General features: G+C 43.1%; 1 protein-coding gene across 7 annotated transcripts in view; it reads right to left on the bottom strand.

Annotated features, from left to right (window-relative positions):
• Positions 1–580: 580 nt before the first annotated feature.
• The window catches only part of ENOX2 (ecto-NOX disulfide-thiol exchanger 2), a 42,085-nt gene continuing 19,283 nt past the window's right edge, over positions 581–23,382 (bottom strand). For 3 of the 7 annotated variants that reach the window (XM_077922777.1, XM_028714492.2, XM_077922779.1), the window contains exons 5-15: positions 21,950–22,156; positions 19,892–20,125; positions 18,637–18,849; positions 15,450–15,556; positions 11,763–11,874; positions 9,825–10,006; positions 8,605–8,712; positions 7,509–7,571; positions 5,654–5,762; positions 4,625–4,710; positions 585–776 (exon numbers count right to left, since the gene is read on the bottom strand). In XM_077922777.1, coding sequence (XP_077778903.1) covers positions 642–776; positions 4,625–4,710; positions 5,654–5,762; positions 7,509–7,571; positions 8,605–8,712; positions 9,825–10,006; positions 11,763–11,874; positions 15,450–15,556; positions 18,637–18,849; positions 19,892–20,125; positions 21,950–22,156 — 1,556 coding nt within the window. In that variant the 3' untranslated portion in view covers positions 585–641. Of the gene's footprint in view, positions 777–1,612; positions 1,743–4,624; positions 4,711–5,653; positions 5,763–7,508; positions 7,572–8,604; positions 8,713–9,824; positions 10,007–11,762; positions 11,875–15,449; positions 15,557–18,636; positions 18,850–19,891; positions 20,126–21,949; positions 22,157–23,382 lie in introns of all 7 variants that reach the window. The other 4 variants (XR_013391452.1, XR_013391453.1, XR_013391454.1 and 1 more) reach the window with 4 other exon arrangements.

Here is a 23,382-nt window from a genome sequence, read left to right as displayed (position 1 = left end):
CATTAGGGCAAATGGAGAACTGCCCCACAAGGCTCAGTCTGCTCTCAAGTAGCTACCACCTGCCTACCTTCTTACTTGCATCTAGAGGGTGGCACTGGCTGTCAGCTTCCTTCCCCTTAGTCTAAGTGTTGCCCTTTTAGAACTCAGCAGGGAGGAGGATGTGGACAAAATTAGTTGGCTCCAGCTGTTGTTGGACCTGGCTTGACCAACCCTTGGCCTCCCAGTCTTCTGCTCTACCACACCCAATAGCCACCACTGAGAGACCTCTGCATACACACCAACAATGGGGGTAATGCAAGTGTCTTGAGAAACCCCAGAACTGGAACCAGCTGAAAAAAAGCACTGCTTTGGTCTTTCCACAATTTTCATAACCATTTGAGAACAGATAGGTCCAAAATGGCTGATTCTGTCCAAATAAAAGTCATGAAACAGAGTAATCACAGCACTGAAATGAAATATTAGATGGTTAGTTTCTAACAGAAATGTTAGGTGTCTCTGGCGGCTGTAAACTCACCCAACAAACCATTTCTGTTGCAAAATGGCAACTATTTCTGCTTGCAATCTTTCTCTTTATTATCAATGATAGAAATCGGGGGGCGGGGGGGGGGAATCCATGGTCCAAAGTCCTATTAGCTTCAAGTTCATGTGGCTGTTTTCAGTCCATCAAAGCCACAGAATTTCCACCTTTTTTCAAGGCTTGCTCCAACACCACTCATCTCCTGCTTGAAAGTGTGCTGGAGTCGCATCATGAGGGCTTCCACTTCACTAGCACAAATCTAGAAAAGAAAAACAGCATGTAACTGAAAACAGTTCCAGACAAAAAATAATGGACGATCCTCTCAGTTCACCATGAAGGGTTAACATTTAACACCTTGGGTGAGATGACATTTCAGGGTATCCTGAACAGATATGCCAGACTCACAATCCTGCTAATGAACTTGGGTCACTCACAGTCCACTGTTTCTCTAGGGAGCTCTTGACTCCAGGAACCAGAAACACCACACCTGCTACTGATGAACTGCACAGACCAGTTTAAAAGATAAGTGAGAATCAAAGAGTCCCCGATCTTTCCAGGGGTTTATCTCTCCCCTCCCACCTTTCCCCCCCTGCTCTTTGGTTTGCAATTCACTGGCTAGAACAGGCATAGGCAAACTCGGCCCTCCAGATATTAAATCTGGCTAACATAAACAGCCTGCACAATTCATGTTTCTTCAAATTTGTCATATATCCCTTTTGAAAATCTCTACACAAAGGGAGATTTAAATAGAGAGGAGAGCAAGTGCTGTGATTTGCAACCTCAAGAGTGGAGATAACACTTTTTTCTGTAAGATTCTTCCTGATAATTTCCCAAATATCATTGGGGTCAGAATTTTCAAAGTCAGGTAGATTAAGCCCTACCGAGTTCAATTTTCTCCTACAAATCAATGATAAATTGTAAATTACATTATTACTTAAGAGGTCGTAAAGGAGAAAATTAGGCGATAGGGCTCTATGATGCAGGAAGGTCCAATATTTCAAGGTTCTCAACCATACTCCTATTGATAAAGGAAGTATTCCCAATTCACAACATATTGATTCATATTTTACAGAATTTGCAAGTCCTAATAATGACCTCAGAAGGGATGCATGGAATTTATCCAACCTCTTAAGGTCACCTGAAATCCACACTGGGGTGCCATATAAAAGTTGGGTACAAAGTTTCATATCAATCACTTGCAATACAGCTGGAATATATCTATTTCCTATAGGAGAAAAAAAAGAGATTTAATATGGTGAGCTGTCACTTTAGCCTTAGCTATTGCAGCACAGATATGTGTGTTCCAATTCATGTTATTTTTAAATACAATTCCCAGATAATTGAAATGTTTCACTTCTTGTATTAGATGTCCATTGATTATCCAATTTTTTGGGTTCCCCCTTTGTAAATTGCATAATTTTTGTCTTATCATAGTTAATTTTGAAGTTATTAAGAGGGCAAAAGTTTGAGAAACTTAAATATATTTTTTAAAACCCAAAGAGGAAAGTGAGATAATTACCGCATCATCTGCATATAGTAATAAAAAACCTGGGATATTGTTTAAATAAGGAATATGAGTGGTTACATTTTGAAGAAATAATGGGAGGTCAGATAAAAAGAGATTAAATAGGGTAGGGGCCAAGATGCAGCCTTGCCTAACTCCTCAGTTATTCAGAATTGGACCTGCAAGTCTACCATCTTTTGAAACTTTAACATATATTTGGTTACTGGAGTGTAAACATTGAATCAATGTAAGCAGGTATGGATCAATACCGAGGTATTCCAATTGGTCCACAGTTTATTACGATCGACCAAATCAAAGGCACTTTTTAAATCTACCAATGCCACAAAGAGTCTTCGTTTGTTTCTCAAGACATATTTGTCCACAAGATGACTTAACACTAGAAACTGGTCAAGAGTTGAAGGTCCTGCCTTGAAACCAGCTTGTTCCTTACCAGGTAGACCTTTTGTAAGCATCCATTCTTCCAGTTTAATAAGCAGAGATTTGGCATAGATTTTACTTATGCATGGTAACAAATTAATAGGCCTGTAATTCTCTTGGCAATTCCTATCACCTTTTTTAAAAAAAATTGGCACCACTATTGAGTTATTCCACAATTTAGGTACAAGGCCTGAGTGATTGATAGAGTTACAAGAGTGGGACAAGATTAATGGCCCACCATTCCACATTTAATCTCAACAGGTCTACTGAGATGCCTTCCATACGAGGGGATTTTCCTTGCTTAAACGAAAGAATTATCCTTTTCATCTCCTCAACAGTAATTTGAAATTGTGTGGTGATTTAAAATTTTCCATCTTAAAAACTTGGGAGTCATAAAAAACAGCGACAAAATGTGTAATCCAAGCTTCATCACTTATATTAGGGAAATCAGTGGTAGCTTTTCTTAAAAGGAGTGACCAAAAGGTTTTGGTATCTTTAATTTCTAATGCAGTAACAATTTTGGACCACTTGGCTTGTGAAAACATGTATTTTTTTTTCCAGGAGCATGTTCTTAAAAGCGTTTTTCATTTCAAAATAGGTCTTCCAGAGACCTTAGGAGTTAGTGATAGAGGCTTATTTTAGACAAGTTCTAAGTTCTTGCTTAGGGACGCGGGTGACGCTGTGGGTAAAAGCCTCAGCGCCTAGGGCTTGCCGATCGAAAGGTTGGTGGTTCGAATCCCTGCGGCGGAGTGCGCTCCTGTTGCTCGGTCCCAGCGCCTGTCAACCTAGCAGTTCAAAAGCACCCCTGGGTGCGAGTAGGTAATAGGGACCGCTTACTAGCAGGAAGGTAAACGGCGTTCCGTGTGCTGCGCTGGCTCGCCAGATGCAGCTTGTCACGCTGGCCACGTGACCCAGAAGTGTCTCCGGACAGCGCTGGCCCCCGGCCTCTAGAGTGAGATGGGCGCACAACCCTAGAGTCTGTCAAGACTGGCCCGTACGGGCAGGGGTACCTTTACCTTTAAGTTCTTGCTTATGGTTGATACATTCTTTATCAAACCAGTTATACTTATTTAAAAGTTTGTTGCTGAACTGGAAACTTAAAAAAGAAGAAAATAATTCCTGAATAGTATTATAATAATAATAATCAATGTCTGCCAAAGGCAATGCCAGTTAGTATGGCCAATGGTCGGAAATCATGGGGGGGGGGGGGTGGAGTCCAACATTATCGGGAGCGTCACAGGTTCCCTGTCCCTGTGCTAAGTAATGGCTTATGTTGCAGCTACAGGTGGGTGGCATTAAGCATGGGAGGTAGGGAAGACAGCCTGTTCTGCATGGGGTTGCCCTCCCCTAGGGGTTATCCCGGTTTCAGCATTGTCACTGGAGCTTCAGGTGGCCTTGGTGAGTAGAGAGTGCCTATTTCCATTTCCAGCTGATTTGGAGCCATGCTCCCTTTTGGACAGAGATGTGCTCTGGTAACTTCCAGAACGGACTCCTGCCTATTGCAATGTGCTCTATGTGGTTCTGTCTTTGAAGGAAGACTTGCAAAATTGAATTTGTCCAAAATGCAGTAGCCAGTTTACTGGCTGCGGTTCCATTAAGAATTCACATACACCCCAGAACTAGTTGCCAGTTGGTTTCCAGACCAAATTCAAGGTGCTCACATTTAGTGTTTGAAGTCCTTACATGGCTTAGGCCCAAATAACTGAAAGATTGCCTCCTTCTCTACAGATTCTCTTGGGTATCAAGACTGGCAGAGGGGGGTGGGGGCACTTGGTAGTTCCTACATCCTCAGAGGTCTGGGGTGGAGGGCCCAAAACAGGGCCTTCTCAGTGTTAGCACCTAAGCTGTGGAATTCCCTGCCCATGGAGCAGCTTCTGGCACCTTAAGTAGTTTTTATCAAATGCTGAAGAAACACTTCTTTACCTTTTGACACTAGATATATACTTTATGTTTTAGAACCCACCTCTTGACTGTAATTTCTTTTAACTGAATATTTAATATTGAATTTTTAAATCGCTGCAGCCTGCCCTGGGACCTCAAGGTGAAAGGCGAGCAAGAAATCAAATGATAAGTGGAGCCTAGGGAGGCTTTTAATTGTGTCACAAGATGTCCCCCAGTGGCACAAACTTTACTTTGCTCATCAGACAAGAGGTGCAGGCACATACCTTGCTATCAAGGCGCTGGAGGTAGGAACAGATGTATTCAATGCTGGCTCCAAAAGGGTGAACGTGCAAGAAGGTTGAGATTATTCCTAGAGAAACAAAATTAATGGAGTTACATCCGGGACTCAGATGCTTGCAGTGAACACATTTGTCTCTACTGTGAGCATTTCTGCATCTTTGGGGAAGAGCAGAAGCTGCCTTTTGGCTTTTCAAAATGTCGTGGGAATGCCCAAGCAGCAGGTCATTAGTGAAGGAGAATGTCACCCTCCATATGTTTTTAGCCTCCTGCTCCCATCAGCAGCAGTCCAACAACATCTGGAGATCCACAGGTTCTCCAATTCTAGTGCAGAGAGATTCACACTGCGGGCTCCAACTTATTTGTTGTAACATCAGGTGTTATGTATGTGGGCCTGACTCAGACCAGGCTGCATTAATGGTTATCAGACTGGGCTGCACTTCTGGTGGGTGGATCAAGCCCCAGATAAAAACACCCAGTAGTACTTCTGAGCAGATGCACCTTTGTTAATAAGCTCTCAGAACCAATTTTGCCTGGTTGGCAAAATTATTCACAGCTTGGTGTGTTTGGGGAATTAACCAAGAGAAGGTCTGCTTGTTGATTAAAAAAAATACTGACACATAAACTTGTGTTTGCTTCAGGACTGTATCAACCGTCCCACCCATTGGAAAAGTTTTTACTTTTATGGGGAAAGGCCAATTTGTTGTACAATAAAGATGCTTGGAGTGCATAATGAATTTAGGTTGTGCATACTGCAAAAGATAATGAGCCTTTACACCTGAGCTTATAGAGCTGGCATATTTTGGGGAGAGGGGGGTGTAGCTGGGTGTTAAAGAGCACATGCTTTGCAAGCAAAAGGTCCCAGGTTCAAGGTCCCAGCCTGAAACCTCGAAAGGTTGCTGCCAGTTGATACTTAGGTAGATGGACCAATGATCCAATGGTGCCCAGCAGCCTCCTATGTTTCTGTGTGGAATGTATCCCGGCCTCAACAATACCGTGGCCAATGTGATCCTTACCCACTAGCAAAGCTTCCCTTTCTGATTTGATAGGGCTGCCGTTGAGTCCTCTCTCAAGTGTGCTCTCCTTTTCCTGGCACACTGAGCAAGCTGGTGAAAAGTCGTTGGCCTAAAGGCAATTACAGATAATTACTTTCTAGCACTGATTTGTATCCTAGCAATCTGTCAATTAAGTCACCAGCTGCATCCTGCATGTTGCACAGTAAGCATACTTTACAAACAGTAAAAATATTATAGAATGGATAAAGGATAAAGGACTGGAGAAAACATATTAGAAATTATTCCCAAATGCATGCATGCACACCCACCCATCCCTGAATGGGCACTGACTTCTTTTTATTTTTATTTTGCATGCTCACAATTAGTGTAATATTCTTCAGAAAAACACACAACTGCAAATCAGAGTCAGCCAAATTTGTTGTCAGCCAACAAATGTGAGCTTCTCTCTGCAAATGGAAACAGCAGGTGTGGGGATCTAGGCTGCAGCAGGGGAATGCACCTTGCCCTCCCCACTATGGGCCTGATCCAGTTCCCCCCTTCCCCTGGCACACTGGCTGTTTGTAAAAGAAAGAAAAAATCTTGCACTGAAGGTAAAACCTTTACATCACAGGTAGTTAGCCTCAAGATGGCTTTTAAAAGGGATTAGACTAATGCATGGAGAAGAGGTCTATCAGTGGCTAGCATTGCTGAACAGAACTTCCATGCACAGAGGTAGTATCTCTCTCTGAATACCAGGCGCTGGGGAAGAGCATCACTTCCTTGCCTAGCTTGGAAGCCCCTAGAACAGGCTTCCTCAAACCCGGCCCTCCAGATGTTTTTTGGCCTACAACTCCCATGATCCCTAGCTAGCAGGACCAGTGGTCAGGGATGATGGGAACTGTAGTCTCAAAACATCTGGAGGGCTGAGCATGAGGAAGCCTGCCCTAGAAGCAACTGATGGCTGCCTTTGAAAACAAAAATGACAGATTGAGCAGACCTCTGTCTAACACAGCAAGAGTTCCTAATAATAATAATAAATTTATATTTATACCCCGCTCAGGGCGGCCAACAACAAATAATAAAAACAAGTTGATTAAAATACAATTTTAAAAAGATTAAAATACAACATTAAAACATTCACAGGAGGAGAAAGGAAAAAGAAAGAGGGGGAGGGAATCAAACTGATTCTAAGCCAAAGGCCAGGCGGAACAACTCTGTCTTACAGGCCCTGCGGAAAGAAATCAGATCCTGCAGGGCCCTGGTCTCATGAGACAGAGCGTTCCACCAGACTGGAGCCAATGTTGAGAAGGCCCTGGCTCTGGTTGAAGCTAATCTAACTTCCTTAGGGCCCGGGACGTCTAGGGTGTTGCTATATATAGACCTTAAGAAAGTGGGAAGCTTACACAGTGGGGATAATCCATAAGGGAACAAAATGGTGAGGGCCAGCTAAAACTAAATTAGCCCAAAGAAATCTAACCAAAAGTAGGTTGCAAGATTTTCATCATCATGGAAGATCTAGTAAATCAGACAAAGGGTACAATTCCATAAAGTTTGAGAACAGTAACTGTTACAAACCATGTAATCACCATGACTAGAATTAAGCATCACATGTCATAGGGATGGCATGTTCCAGTGCAGAAATAGAAAGGGGCAAAAGAATGGTTTTATGCCTCAAAGTCACCATTGTCACCATTGTCTACATTACCTCAACAGGTTGGTTGAGGCTCATTCTAGGATTTGTGGCAAGCAAATGAAAATACTGCCTGCTACCCTGCATTGTAGGACTGGGTTAATAAAAAAGCAGCCATATTTGAACCTGAATTCACAAGGAAATATAAAAATAAGACTATGTCAAAGTATTCAGAAAGAAACTTACGAAACTCACGTGGTCTTGATCATTGGAGTCTTTCCCCCATTCTGGTCCAGCAGCCAGCTCTTGCTATATTCAGTTGGAGAAACAAAAAGTCATAGTCCCAGTAGCATGTTATTCTTGTTAGTTGAACCACTCAGCACTTTCCCCTCTCAGTGATAAACATCACCTTATCAAACTAAGGCTGAGTTAACAATCAAGAACAGAATCATGTGCAGCCACTAGCCCAATATTATTATTTTAAGATGAGCAACTTTTGTGCAAGTCCCCAAAGAAGTGTCTAGTAATTAAAAACAACAGCAACATCATAAAAACTCATTATGTGGGGAAAAGTCATACAGGCAGGCGATATGAAATGCAACACTGGCTTGAGACTACAAGACTTTTGACATATAAAAGATTTAAAGTCTCAACGGATGTGATGCAAGTTACCCAACTTCATACACCTTTGCTCTGTTCATAGCAATGCCAGTAAATAGGTTACTACATAATTCAAGACTATTTTGGCAAGGCCTAGATTATGTATGTATGTATGTATGTATGGGACGCGGGTGGCGCTGTGGGTTAAACCACAGAGCCTAGGACTTGCCGATCAGGTCGGCGGTTCGAATCCCCATGACGGGGTGAGCTCCCGTTGCTCGGTCCCTGCTCCTGCCAACCTAGCAGTTCGAAAGCACCTCAAAGTGCAAGTAGATAAATAGGTACCGCTCCGGTGGGAAGGTAAATGGCGTTTCTGTGCGCTGCTCTGGTTCGCCAGAAGCGGCTTAGTCATGCTGGTCACATGACCCAGAAGCTGTACGCCGGCTCCCTCGGCCAATAAACCAAGATAAGCGCCGCAACCCCAGAGTCGGCCACGACTGGACCTAATGGTCAGGGGTCCCTTTACCTTATGTATGTATGTACATTTTTATCCCACCCTTCCTCCAAGGATAGTGGGCAACATACATGGTTCTCCCTATTCCAGTCTTTTTATCTTCACAACTACCCTGTGAGGTGGATTTAGGCTGTAAGAGAGAAATATGGGCTCCCAGTTACAAAGGGAGCTTTATGTCCAAGTTAGGATGGAGAGCCAGCAAGACCAGCACCTGGGAGCAAATCTTACCTTTTCATTTAGGCTTTCAAGCAATTTGTCGAGTTGTGCCTTTTCTTCATTGACTTTTTCCAGTTCTGCATCTCTTCTTTCACATTCATCTTGGAGTTTCAGGAGATGCTTGGAAAGAGGAAGAGAATAGTTTCATCTATTGTATTTTTAGCCACCCAATCCCAAACACTGAGTAAAGTACAAACAAAACCGAAACTAATATTAGACAAACTAGGATTTATTTATTTATTTATTTATTCATTAAATAAATTGACACCTGGTTGGCCACTGTGAGAACAGGATGCTGGAAAACATGGGCCCCTGGTCTGACCCAGCAGGGCTGTTCTTAGATAAAGTCCTCTGCTCTATCTACTTTTCCACTGTCTTATCCCCTATTATATTCCAACCTCTCTCCCAGCGGAGCTCCTTTTCTGGCAGAACCTAACTTCAAGGCATTGAGAAACATTTATTATATAACATCCAGCCCATTTTACATATAGGGCCAATTGCTCATGGTACAACTTTTGCATACAAAAGTTAAAGCTACCTGAGTTGTTCATTTTTAGAGGACCTCTCTTTTTTATTATCCAAAACACTTGCTGTTGTTCTTTCTGGGGATGAGTGAGCCTTTGTAGTCTCTCTGACTATCATAGCATTTAGGAACATAAAGGATATTCCTGAAACAGCTGCTTGGAACAAACAATTTAGGTGCCCTTTCATGGTGCCAACTCTGTGAAGAAGACCCGCACTAGTCCATGTGATTAGATCCATTAATTGTTCTACCAGTCACATGGAACCACACTGATTAACTCTTTCCCCAGCCACACAGAAGCAGTTTTACAACTACAACAGAAATCACATTTCAGAAATGCATTCATGGAAGGCTCTGGCACTGTAAAGCCTAAACAGTACTGCTCTGTAGTCAAGTCTACTTCTTAGTGAGGGATCATTCCCCTGTTGCAACCTTGGAAAGAGATTTGGACATGTGGACATGTTGCAAGCTTCACAAGGGCATTTATTTTCACTCCAATAAAAGGCATCAGTAGAACAGCCTCCCCCAGAGGTTTAGGACTACAACCCTGTCAGCACCGTCCATCATAGACAGTGGTCAGGAATTGTGGGAGTTGGAATCCAAAACGTCTGGAGGGCACCCTGTTGGGGAAGAGAGATCTTCTATGGCACAAGGCAATTACTACAAATATTCATTGGAGGTGGTTTCCTTTTGCAGGAAAGAGTCCTACCTGCTGCATGCCTTGCAAAGCCTGCTGGAGAATCTTTAATTTCTGGTCTTTGCTTATGTCTTCATCTCTGTCCACTTTGCCCTGCTCTTGCTTTAAGAGATCCACCTCATTCCTGTACGCATCAAGCTGACATTTTAAGCTGTCATTTTCTTCCTTCAGAGCTTCTGCTTGAGATATTAAAGCTGGGGGTTGGGAAGAGAAAAAATGGGAAGGTGGATACACCTATTGTCCTTGGAATTAGTTTGACCTTCATTGTTCCCCATTTGGTTTTTTATTTTCTAGAACATCTTCTAAATATATGCTTAATTCCTTAATAAATGTATTGGAGATGTTTGTGTTATACATGTGTTATACATCAGCGTCTGGTCTCACCTGTTTTGGAAATTTGCTCTGTAGGCACCCATGACACAGCTGTAGTATGGACTGCGTCAGATTGATCTGTAGTTTGCATGATACCATGCATGCTTTGCAGCAGGGGACAGTAAGCAAATGCAATGGCTATACATCACAGGAACAAATCAATTTCTACAGGTCCCATCCCCTGTATTAAGTGGTGCCTCAGACAGCTCTTTGTGGAACTACAATTTCAGATTTTATGGGAGAATCCAGATCTGCAGGAACTCAAACAATGTATATAGGTAGGTCATCTAGAAATATGAGATCCCCAGTGCAGGAAATAACTGCGACTAGCTCTGCCATTTCCAATCAGCTACTGTTTCGTAACTGACTCTAGCTTGAAAAACCTGGGGCCCTGATTAAAAATAATACCGTAGATTCTGGCGTATAAAATGACTTTTTAACCCCGGAAAATCCTCTAAAAAGTCGGGGGTCGTCGCTTCTGGGAAATGATATATAATGAGATAAAGAAAATATTGAAATATACATTTGTTAAAAAACCAGAAGCATTCCTATTAGGAATTTTAGGTGGTAAGATAAAAAGGAAGGATCAGAAAGTATTTTTGTATGCAGTAACAGCAGCTAGAACTCTTGTGGCCCAGAAATGGAAACAAGAAGAAATGCCCACGATTGAAGAATGGAGAACGAAATTAATGGATTATGCAGAACTGGACAGATTAACAGGGAGGATTCGCAACCGACGGGACCAAAGATTCACTGAGGACTGGAATAAATTTACAGAATATATTAAAAATATTTGTGATAATGATATAACGTTTCCAAGAAGCTCTGTAAGAAGGTTTGGTAGAAATATTGTTTAAATAACATGGTAAGATAAGATATACATAGTGCAATATAAATGAAGAAATGTGAAGATATGTAATAACTACGGAAAATTATCAGACATGTTGATGGAAGTCTAAAAGAAAAAAGACGTGTGATGAATTCCTAATGTTTGTGTTATAAATTTGTTTTTATTGGAAAATTAATAAAAATTATATACAAAAAAAAAAAGTTGGGGGTCGTCTTATACGCCGGGTATGGGTTCGCTGGGCAGCGGCAGTGGGTGGTGGGCTCCACACCGGGAGGAAGCTGCCCGATGAAGCTGCCCAGCGATGCTAAGCCGGCTTCACTGGGCAGCTTCCTCTCGGCACGGAGCAGAGCCCACCGCCCACTGCTGCTGTGGCGGCAGCTTCGGCAGCTTCGCTGGGCAGCAGCAGTGGGCAGCGGGCTCTGCGCCAGCAGGAAGCTGCCCAGCAAAGCCGGCTTAGCATCGCTGAGCAGCTTTGCCAGGCAGTTTCCTCCCAGCGCAGAGCCCACCGCCCACTGCCGCTGCCCAGTGAAGCTGTTGTGTATAAGACTGGGCGTATAAGTCAACCCCCCAAATTGGCAGCTGCCAATTTGGGGGGGGGGGTCGTCTTATACGCCCAGTCGCCTAATACGCCGGAATCTATGGTAGGTAAGTAGAACACACATGCTTGAATACTGCTCACCCCTGAACTTGAATACTCTGGCTTCCTTTCAACACAGTGCCAGTCATACCTGACTCTTCCATCTCCTTGGCATCTGATGGCTCTGTCTCGTCGTCAGACATTTCCATTTCCTCTTCTCGTCGGATGCCCATCAGCTCATCATTCTGAATGTTGCGGATTTCCTATGATTTAAAGAGCATTTTTTATATATATAAAAGAAAAAAAGAAATGCTACTGATTGCTCTGCATGCTGGTTCACAGTTAAGAACCTGCAGGAAGTACCAGGAGAAAAGGAATAGGGGGAGAAGTGTAGCGACTTTGTGTTTGGTAATGGCAAGCTTTGGACACTTAAACCTATCAAGTTCCTAATTTGTGCAATTTGATAAAATTCATTCACAGAATTTTGGGGTGGGGAAGATTAGCATGGAATTCAAAGCAACTCCCCCTTGGTGATAAATATTGTAACTTGCACAGCACATTCAGAGAACAAAATGCTTTATGTTTGTCCATTTTTTAATCCTCAAGTAATTGAGGATTGAGTAATTTTAATTACTCAAACAAGCCTCATGATCATTTCATTCTTTATACACATGGCTGGGGAATGATGTAAACTAAAGCCACCCCAGTTCAACTCTTGAGCTTCTGGGACACCAGATCTTAGCAACAGTGAGGTTCTAAGGTAGAAGTGCAGTCTGTCTGAAAAATGGTTATTTTGAAGGAAACGGTGGGGGAAACCTAAGAGGCTTATCCTTTGGTTATTGCCTGGATATTAGGGAGAGAAATCCCACCAACTCCCAGCCCCTTCCACAGATGCAAACTACGGAGGGTCCTATTGTAGCAAGGGGATAAGTGAATAGCAGTTCCAGAATACACAGAAAAGCCAAATGGCAGCTAAACAGAAATGAACAACCAGACAAAAGTGTGATGGTTAAAGAGATGGAATGATTTGCTCCTAGGGCATTGGGGACTTTTATGCTAGATTTATGTTACCCAGCCTAGTATTGCTAACACTGACTAACATCAGCTGTTCAGAATCTCAGGCAGAGAAGAGGCTTTCCCAGGGTTTTTTTTCCCCCCTGGAAAAAGAGGTGCCGGAACTTGTTGAGCTTTTTTAGAGGCAGCAAAGTTGTGCCAGGGAACAGCAACACTACAGAGGTGCCAGAATGCCCTGGTCTTTCCCATTACTGCTACACAATCCTTCCAACTGGAGATACCAGGGATTGAACCTGCAACCTTCCACATTAAAAGCACCAACAAAAATAAAGGAATGAATGAATGAATGACGACCTACTTATGTGACGCTTACACAAAAAAACTTGCACAAATACCATGCAGTAGAACGAAATATCATTATACCCCCCTTCCTTCTCCCCTCACCCCTTTCTTTTTCCTGACACTGAATGTAACTGAACTGTGAAAAGGACCCTATGAATTGAAAACAGAGACACTATATGTACTTTTGTTACACAATACAAATCTTTAATAAAATAAAAAGTAGGCAGCATTCTTCCCAAGTTCCCAAAACTCCATATTATGGCTTCCATCTCACACTATCTCCTTTGGGGGGGGGGGGATGAAGACAGATCAATACTGGAAAGTGCTGAAATGTTTGCTAATGTCAGATAATCAAAGCCATCAAGACATGGGTCCTTAAGAACTCTCTATTAATACGTCCCTACCCAACCACTAAAAGTAGGTGGACTATGCATGACAGGGTGTTTTATCTTACAGTACCAAAGGTGTGGAATTGCTCTCCAGACGGAGGCCAATCTGGCCCCATCAAAGCCAGCTTCCTGCCACTCTGCAAAAACATGGCCCTTTCACAGAGCACTTGGCAGACAGACAGCAAGATCATAAGCAATACTACTGTTTGGGCCAATTCTCTTTGTTGCATTTTTAGTTGCTTTTTATGCTTTGCTGGGATTCGTTAAGACAGAGAGGCAGGATAGCAGCGTTTTTATAAATAAACATAAATGAAAATGGTTTTGGAATAAGCGTGCCAATTACTCCGCAGGCACAGCAGGACAGGATCTAAATTTCATTTATTTATATCCTGTGTTATTCTACTCCAGTTACGAAACTACCAATAAAATCGTGCAGAATACTTGCCATATGTTCCAGATCACAATTACTTACCTGAAGCTGCCACAAACTGCAAGGAACCTCATTGTATATTTGTATTTTAAACCAGTTTAACACATGCCCAGTTGCTTCTCACCCCAACTATTTATCACTGTGATCCAGAATAATCATGAGCAAACTATGAAATCACACAGAGTAGCACAGGCACGACTCTTGAACAAGGCCAGACATAAAGGCACCTTTGCTTAAAAATTGCCCTTCTATATCAATGTTAGTTATGGCGTGTTTGAGTACTAAGCTATACCACGGTTTCATGTGAATCCTTACATCATTTGCAAGTATGTCTTACTGTAAGGCAGTATGGCAAAGTTATGGCCCTCCAGTTGTTGTTGGATGAAAACTCCTATCATTTCTGACCATTGGCCATGCTGGCTGGTGCTGATAGGAGTTTGAGTCCAACACCAGAAATTTCTGGGGAAGAACTTGGACAGTCTTCATTTCCTATGTTCTCAGTTCTGCATGCCTGACAACTGAATGCATGACTGAACATTTTTAAAGCTTCTTTGGATCTTCTTAAACAAGCCTGTCAATCCCCAGCCCTTTCTAAATCATATAGAATACTCAGCCTCTTCATAATTCTATACTGCACCACCACTTAGGAGCTTCCTTCAAATTATGCCTGGCACATTCACCGTTTCTGCTGTGGGCTTCAGTAGCAGACAGACTGCATGGTTGCCCAGAATTTAGAGTCAGAATAGGTCAAAGAGTCAAATCCTTGCAATAGCAGAACTTCTTTAAATCATACCTGACAGTAGTTCATCTGGTCTCATCAAATGTGTGGAGAGAGAAAGCATCCAGGGAAGGAGAATCCATGCTCCTTTGTTCAACTATTACAGCTAAGAATACTTATTCACATGAACCCAAGCTCATCTGCAACTTGAACCCAGCGCAGTTGCTCTTGTCTCCATAGTGTCTGTCCCACGTGGGACATTTGTAGTCTTGTTACAGCCTCATGGCTAATGCTAGCATTGCCACATCTTTCCAGCCATTTAACCTAAAAAGAGCCCTGGCAGATCAGATTGAAGGCCCACCAGCAAGACACCCTCCCTCCATGTTCCCAAACAGCTAACATTCAGATGATTAGAGACTACAGATGATGACCTCCTTGCCATGGTTCTAGCTACCTAAGTTTTTCTATGACTATTGTGTGTGTCTTAAAGCACCTGAATCCACCCTAGTATAATAGTAATTATTATTATTATACCTCACCCATCTGACTGGGTCACCCTAGTCTCTCTGGGTGGCTTTCAACATATATAAAACATAATAAAATGTTAAACATTAAAAAGCTTCCCTATACAGGGCTGCCCTCAGAACTGAAGAGAGCAGAGCTACTATCTTTAGGTAGTGGGCATAATGCTGCCCAAAAATGCAAGTACAACTATTTCTAAAGAGCTTCATTCATATCCCACTATAATTCTGAGCTTCTTCTTAATAGTGTTCACCAATGTCTGTTCTCTTCCTCTCCTGAACTCCCTCGTGCTGTGTTTTGCTATGAACTTAGCTCCATGTGCGTTGCTACTTACCTTCCAGAGCAAGGCTGGAAAAATCCATCCTTTTATAAGCAAGCCTATTGGCCAAAAGGAGCTAACGAAAAGTAAAAGGAAGTACCAACCTCAGCTTGCTTGCACCATACGCTGATGTTCTTACGTTGCGCTTTCGTGAAATGGTCCCAAGCCTTTTGTTTGGATGCAGAATGGTACACGGCCACTATCTGCTCGACTGCAGTTTCAAAATCAGCAGGCAAAACCAGGCCACAATATCATCCAGAGAGGGCAAGAGAAAGGAGTAAGAGAGCGGGATCAGGCAGGTAGTCCAGTGAATCTTTTTCTTATGACGCTTTGCTGGGTGGAACCATAGCTGAGAAAGATGGTGCTCAGGAAGAAGCCAGAGCCACAGAACTTGGAGATCAAAGCAGCACAACAGGCAAGATATGTTTGTACGTCCAATCAGGCAGAAGCCAAGTTAACAGAGTAAGCTGTCTTGATGAGGAGGGTGACGCTAAACACTCAAAAAAGGAGTTTCTTAAAAAAACTCAAGAGGAAGAAAAGCACTCATGTAAAAAGAAATAGATGCTTGGCCAGAGAGAAAGAGACAGACAGACAGAGAGACAATTTCCCCCCCACTTCACAAACATTGGGTCATAAATAGGGCTCTGGGTGTATTCCATAAATCTGTAACTGCAAATAAGTACTGGACCCAAAATCCTGCACACTGAATCTTACCTTAATTCCGTTTCTAGTCCTTACTACCACAATAATAGACTTGGAAAAATCTCAGAAGCCAAAAAGAAATGGAGTGTGACTTCCAGTGGAGCTTTAATATTCCCAATGGGTTGGCTTGCTTGTAACACTAAGGCAAACAATGGTTTAGCATGGGCTCCCAGAGAGGAAATCACAGCCACTTTACTTCTCCTCTTGTTCTGCTGCTGCTGCACTGCTCTGAGCTAAGCCATCATTTTAGCTCAGCATGTGATGAACCCAGGATTGTAGCTTGTCTCACTCCAGACAAACAACAGCAAGGGCTGTTCTTGGGTTTACAACTTATGGTTTGTCTTGATCGAGACTAATAATAATAATTTATTTATACCCCGCCCATCTGGCTGGGTTTCCCCAGCCACTCTGGGCGGCTTCCAACAGAATATTAAAGTACAATAATCTATTAAACATTAAAAGCTTCCCTAAACAGGGCTACCTTCAGATGTCTTTGAAAATTCAGATGGTTGTTTATTTCCTTGACATCTGATGGGAGGGTGTTCCACAGGGTGGGCGCCACTACTGAGAAGGCCCTCTGCCTGGTTCCCTGTAACTTGGCTTCTTGCAGCGAGGGAACCGCCAGAAGGCCCTCAGCGCTGGACCTCAGTGTCCGGGCAGACAGATCCTTTCCCAAAACATATTCCTGCAAATTTCTAGCCAAAAGGTTTAGACAAACCATGAACCTTAGTTCAGTCAACACACTGAGCCAAACCATGGCTTAGCTCAGAGCAGTAAAGCAGCAGAACGAGGGAAGGTGTGTAGCAGCAGCAGCGATATCCTCTCTGAAAAGCCTCACACTCATGCATTTGTGCTGAGCATTTGGCTTAGCATTACATGAGAACCAGTTTTATGACTAGATTATTTTTAAAAATCGCCACATGTACATATTTGCACAGCTTATATGAGAAGTTACAATGCATAGTTTTCCTCGGGATGGAATGTTATTTTAAACACCAGAGTAGGGCCCTGCTGGTGATGTGGGAAGTATGATATGCTGCCCCACATTCAGTAAAGTAATACAGGTCCTTTCCCAAAACATATTCCTGCAAATTTCAAGCCAAAAGGTTTAGTTGTGAAAGATTATCTTCCCTGAAAGGAGCTAAAAATCCATCCCATAGCCACAGGTGATTGGCTTGAACAAGGAGAGGCTACTGAATTGCTCTTACCCTGGCTAAAGATTGACCAGCACCAACATCATGGCAGGATTCAGGTCTGAGGTCCCCCCCCCCCCCAATTGCTACTTACTGTAACTCCTTCTGGAATCCGGGACCAATATATTTTTTTAAGGTTAACAGAATAAAACAATTCAAAACAAACACTAAGCAAACTGCAGAATCCTCTTGGTACACTCAGGAGACGAATGGTCACACTGTGCTGTGATACATAACAAGGTGACCTTAAAATCAGACTATCAAGGCCAGGAGGCTGCTAAAGTGTCAGCTTCCCCAGCTGCGAGGCGGTTGCTGCCTGCCAGGGACTTGGTTGGCTAGTTACTCAGTTCCAGAGAATGAAGGAGAGAAAGCTCTGCAGGACATTCAATAGGAACAGAATCTCCTGGTTGGAAATGGATCCTGGTTAATAACAGGGCAATGAAAACTGCAGAACACTCCCAGGGCTCAGAAGAGCATCAAATGTTTTGTACATAAAGTTTAAAGTAACGCAAAAAAGGAAAAATGCAGCAATATTACATTACCTTGAAGGCTTAAATCTCCCATTTAGTAAGATGATCTGTAGATCCTCAAAGGAACAGGAAGATAAGGGATTTGGCTATACACCTACCTTTGTTGCCTAAGCCTCTCAGCAATCGCCAAAGGTACAAGGCTGTGGTTAACACAGGAGCAGCCTGCAGGTAGGAACATCACTAAGGCAGAAAATACCTGCACATCCCGAGTGTGAACAGAAATTAAGAAGACACTTCAAAGAAGATTCAGAAGCTTCAGCTGGTGCAGAAATAGGTGGTCTGTCTCCTGATGCAGTATGTATGCTGCAAGCACATGACATCTACTAAGGCTCACTACCATGTTCTTTCCTGTGTCCCATCCCATTAATAATCACCCAAGAATGCTCTCCAGACTGTACCATTAGTTTACCAAAGAAAATGTGCACAGTAGGAGTTTCGTGGGCTTTTTTGTTTGTTGTGTCTGGGGCCCATTTTTTCTTCAGAAACCTATCAGAATAAGATTTTGATAGTTTTCCAGAAGCTTTGTAAGATTTTATTGTTTCCATTGAGCATTTATGGCCTGGTAACCTTTCATTCATTTAAAATTAATTTTAATATCCAGCATTTTATCTGTTAAATGGTTTGTTATCTTTTTCCTTTTTTAAAATGTTTGCTGGTTTTCTTTGACATTTGTACGAATGCAGCATGGTGGTTTAGAAATTTGTAAGAAATAAACCTAAATATGTTTCCTAATAAAGGGAATGTATGTTCCGGATCTGTGTCTCTCTCTCTTGTTCAACCTTCAACTGGAAAAAAAGAAAACAAAAAATGGTACATTTCCATCAAGTGAGACTTTGAAATCCTGGTTGCAAGCCCCAAACACTTACACTGAGCAAGAATTCCTGCGAGTGCAAGCTTGAACTTCTCCTTTGCTTCTTCCATTTCCTTTTCATGGACTGCTTTCTCATTTGTAAGCCGGCGGATGTGGCTGTTGACCGACTGGATCATTGAGTAGAAGTTGTTTGCAGTCCGTCTGTTCACTTCCCCACGCTCTATCCAGGCCAGCAGTGTCTGCACCGCTTCCAAAAACTTGGAATCATCTGACCCAAGAGAGAAACACTGCTCAGGTACAAAGCACTGGTGAATTTTGCAAGTAATACTATTTAAATCATCGCTCCCTGTGTGAGAGTTTAAAACACAAAAACATAGTAAGATGTTTGATAGGCTAAAATGATATTGTTTCGTTACTAGTGCTCTGCCATGGCTTCCTGTGGCTGCTATGGGGGTTCTTTTGTTATGTTTTTATGGTATAATGTATTTACATTTATGTATTAAACATTAGTTAAGTCACTTGGGGGATGCGGGTGGCGCCGTGGGTTAAACCACAGAGCCTAGGACTTGCCGATCAGAAGGTCGGCAGTTCGAATCCCCACGAGGGGGTGAGCTCCCGTTGCTTCTGCCAACCTAGCAGTTCGAAAGCACATCAAAATGCAAGTAGATAAATAGGTACCACTCTGGCAGGAAGGTAAACGACATTTTCGTGCACTGCTCTGGTTCACCAGAAGCGGTTTAGTCATGCTGGCCACATGACCTGGAAGCTGTACGCCGGCTCCCTCGGCCTATAGAGCGAGATGAGAGCCGCAACCCCAGAGTCGGTCACAACTGGACATAATGGTCAGGGGTCCCTTTACCTTTTAAGTCACTTGGAGATGTTCAGGTAACAAGCAACAGTCTAATTAATACTACTGTTTTGCATAATTTGCATGAAATGATCCACCCAAGCAAGGCAAAACTCTGAAAGGCTGTGGTGGATGAGATTAACTCCACAGACAGTTGCAATGTACTCATCTGTTGTATGTCTATATGGGATGGATCACATCTCAGTGGAAGAGCATCTGCTTTGCATGCAAAATGTCTTGGGTAGAGTTCCCAGTTAAAAGGATCAGGTAGGAAGTGATGAGAAAGATCCTTCTTCTTCCAAGACCCTGGAGAACCACAGCCAGTCAGAGTATATAGTACTGGGTAAGAAACAGATAACTCATCTGATAGGGTACAGGACAGCTTCCTATGTTCCTAAGCACCTGCCACAATCCTCATGCAACAGCCTGCCAGTTTGGGGCATTATACTACAGCCCTATGTACCTTTTAGCTTCTCAGCAACAATACTGCACTCATAATACGAATAGTGGACAACAGGAGGTGGGGAGGGAGGGTGGAACTGTTTTTCTGCCATCCTTCTGCGATGGCGCTCTTCCCGGGCAAGCATCCGCTGCTTGCATTCCCACTCGTAGAAATCATCCCGGGCTTGAGCAAAATCCACGTGTAGGTGCCCTGTGTCCTTTTTATCAGTGCTGGAGCCCAGCCTGATGCGATAACCTGGCAATGATAGTTACAGAAACAACCATTAGCAGTTTCCCTGTGATAGGGAAGTTTTTAATGTTTGATCTTTTATTGTGTTTTTAATATCCTGTTGGAAGCCACCCAGAGTGGCTGGGGAGACCCGGCCAGATGGATAGGGTATAAGTAATAAATTATTTTTTAAAAAAATTATTATTATTATTATTATTATTATTATTATTATTATTATTATTATTAGACTGTTTCTCTGTTTCCCCCATCTGCAACATGGGGGTCTGCCTGCTTTGTCTCCAGAGACTGCCAGAGACACCTATCAGAGGGAACGTGAACAGCTACAACTCAGGCTTAATAACATCTGTGTTCAAACTGGATAAAGAAATGAACATCAACTGCTACGCATGCTCATCCACACATATAAATATGTTTGATTTATCAATGATTGTATCACATCTATGATGCAGGCCAGCTACACTGCTCAAAAACACTTCAGGTAAATTCTGTTTGAAATTGTAACTGCAATATTTGCTAAGTTGTAAACATCACATGGACGCGGGTGGCGCTGTGGGTAAAAGCCTCAGCGCCTAGGGCTTGCCGATCGAAAGGTCGGCGGTTCGAATCCCCGCGGCGGGGTGCGCTCCCGTTGCTCGGTCCCAGCGCCTGCCAACCTAGCAGTTCGAAAGCACCTTCGGGTGCAAGTAGATAAATAGGGACCGCTTACTAGCGGGAAGGTAAACGGCGTTTCCGTGTGCGGCTCTGGATCGCCAGAGCAGCAATGTCACGCTGGCCACGTGACCCGGAAGTGTCTCCGGACAGTGCTGGCCCCCGGCCGCTTGAGTGAGATGGGCGCACAACCCTAGAGTCTGTCAAGACTGGCCCGTACGGGCAGGGGTACCTTTACCTTTACCTTTAAACATCACATAGTAAGCTACATGGGAAGGGTGAGCATCAGGTGAAAGGTTGCTGCGGTTTCTGTTAAGTTGATGAAGCCTTGCCAGATCCCTCTTACAACTCTGGAGGGTGGTTCTCATAGGGTACAGTGACACTGACTGGACAACACACGTTATTCCAGAAGGGAGGCTAACCTCCAAAGTTCTCCAAAGAAGCCATGTTGGTTCTGGATAGTTTGAAAAGGTGGTAGTTTTCAATAATCAGCAGGTATTATAAAGATTTCAGGCCCTGAAGGAGCGCCTCCACCCTTGTCATTAAGTCCAGCCACTGAGATCTAGCTCAGAGCCCAAGCAGAGGACCTTTTTTGGTAGTGGTGCCCACCCTGTGGAATGCCCTCCCATCAGATGTCAAGGAGATAAGTAACTACTATATACAAGGTTTACCTTTAGGAGACATCTGAAGGCAGCTATGTATAGGGAAGTTTTATTATGTTTTTGTATATGCTGGAAGCTGCCAAAAGTGGCTGGGGAAACCCGGTCAGATGGGCAGGGTACAAACAACAACAATAACAACAACTATCATCATCATCATTAATCATAGAGACTCACTGCTTGTTGCACTAGAATTATTCCCTCTCTTCGTGAGCTGTGCAGCTCACAAGAGTTCCTTACTGTTGTTTCATGCTGACATTTTTTAGCTTGTTGGAATTTTGGAATTGGGCATTTTTCTGTTTTTATTAGACAAATTTATGAAAGCTATTCACAATGGTCTGTGTCACCATTGCATGTTATAGTGAAGTTAAAAGACTCCTTAGCCAAATAACTGAAACTGGTGAGAGATGACTGTACAACTGGGAAAATGGAAGGGGACACAACAGACATGACTGCATGTGGCTTTTGCAACTCTACAGAAGAAATTATCTCTGAGTCAAAAGCAAAGACAAACAATATCTACCAGACAAATAAATAGCCTTGTCCACCATGTATTCCTCAGAAAAACGGATGTGGCAGAAGTGCTTTTTGCTCTTCCGAAGCGCTAAGATCTCTCCACACTGCTCAAAAATCTCCACAACAGTCTCTTCTGTTGCATTTTCTGGCAGTCCTCCAACAAATACCGTCTTGCATCCAGGAGGTCTTTCCCTTGTGGTGGGAGGAGGCAGATCTAAGGACAACAAGAAATATGATACATAACCATGCCACAAGCAAAAGACATCTGGTATTCAACTACAATCCGACAACAACTGCTGCGCATTTGTGTTTAAGTGTCAGAAGGCTTGGCCAGCTCTGGCCTCTTCCACATGTCCTGTGCCTAGAAAGCACAGATCTACTTGCCCCATGTTTCCACTTGCCCCATGTGGTTTTGCCTTCGCCCTGCAGGTTTTCCCAGGGGAATGTGGCAGGGCAAATGGAAGTGTGGATAAGCCCTCAACCTTGCCAGGCAAAGTTATATCCTGCCAGCCTTAAAATATCAAAAATCAATATCTTTCCAGCACAGCATGCTTCCCAAAGAAGAAAAGATCCTCTTTTTTTGGCGACAGCTCACTGCTAGATTCACACTAAAAATAAACTGCAAGAACAGTGCACAGCCAAATACAAACACCCTTATACCATTGGACACAATACCATCAGCTTTATAAAAAGGGGAAAATGAGGGTCTATAAAATTTACTTGGGTTCTCTTTTTATTACTGCTTGCTGTTTAGCAGCCTGCAGCAACAGCTATGCAAAACTAGGCTTCCATTTGGAAAATGTCTTATGCATTTTCATGTTCCAATCTATAGCCCAGCATACTGCACAATCAGCATTGCCATGATTTTCGCCCTTCATGATGTCGAAAATCTTATTTTTTTAAAAAAAGATTTGCAACCTCATCTCTATAGCTTCCTCTTCCAATTACTCCCTGACCTTGAAAATATTCTAAAACAGAGAGGGTTCAACTAGAAAGTTTTAGAGATGTACTGCCAAGCAGACTAGAGCTGAGTTCTGGGAAGTTAAGCACTTACCTCCCTTCCCTTCATCAAGTGGCATTCTAGACCAGGGATGGGTGTCACGCAACTCTCCAGAAGTCACTGGACACCAGCCCTTGTGATCCTTGACTGCCACTGGTTCTCCCTGCCACTGATTCCCCCATAACCACCTCTAGACTGCTGTTTTAACCAGTAATGTTTGCTTCTCCATTTTGCCTCTCATTAAGTGGACAGAATCAGCAAGCAGCACAGCAGGGTAGTACAGAGATGGCCTCACTCCTTGAGGACGTGAAGATGCTTGAGGCTCCCAGCACTCCCGCTGAGGTGGTCCTGGCCACCTCTGCAATCTAAAAGCTATTCTGGCTTGGCCAAACTATAAAAAATATCCTGTTGGGAAAAGAGCTTCTTCTTCCCTCCATGAT

The sequence above is a fragment of the Podarcis muralis genome, chromosome Z (assembly GCF_964188315.1).
Source record: "Podarcis muralis chromosome Z, rPodMur119.hap1.1, whole genome shotgun sequence".
Classification (NCBI taxonomy): domain Eukaryota; kingdom Metazoa; phylum Chordata; class Lepidosauria; order Squamata; family Lacertidae; genus Podarcis; species Podarcis muralis.
This window is presented reverse-complemented; position numbering and strand designations above follow the sequence as displayed.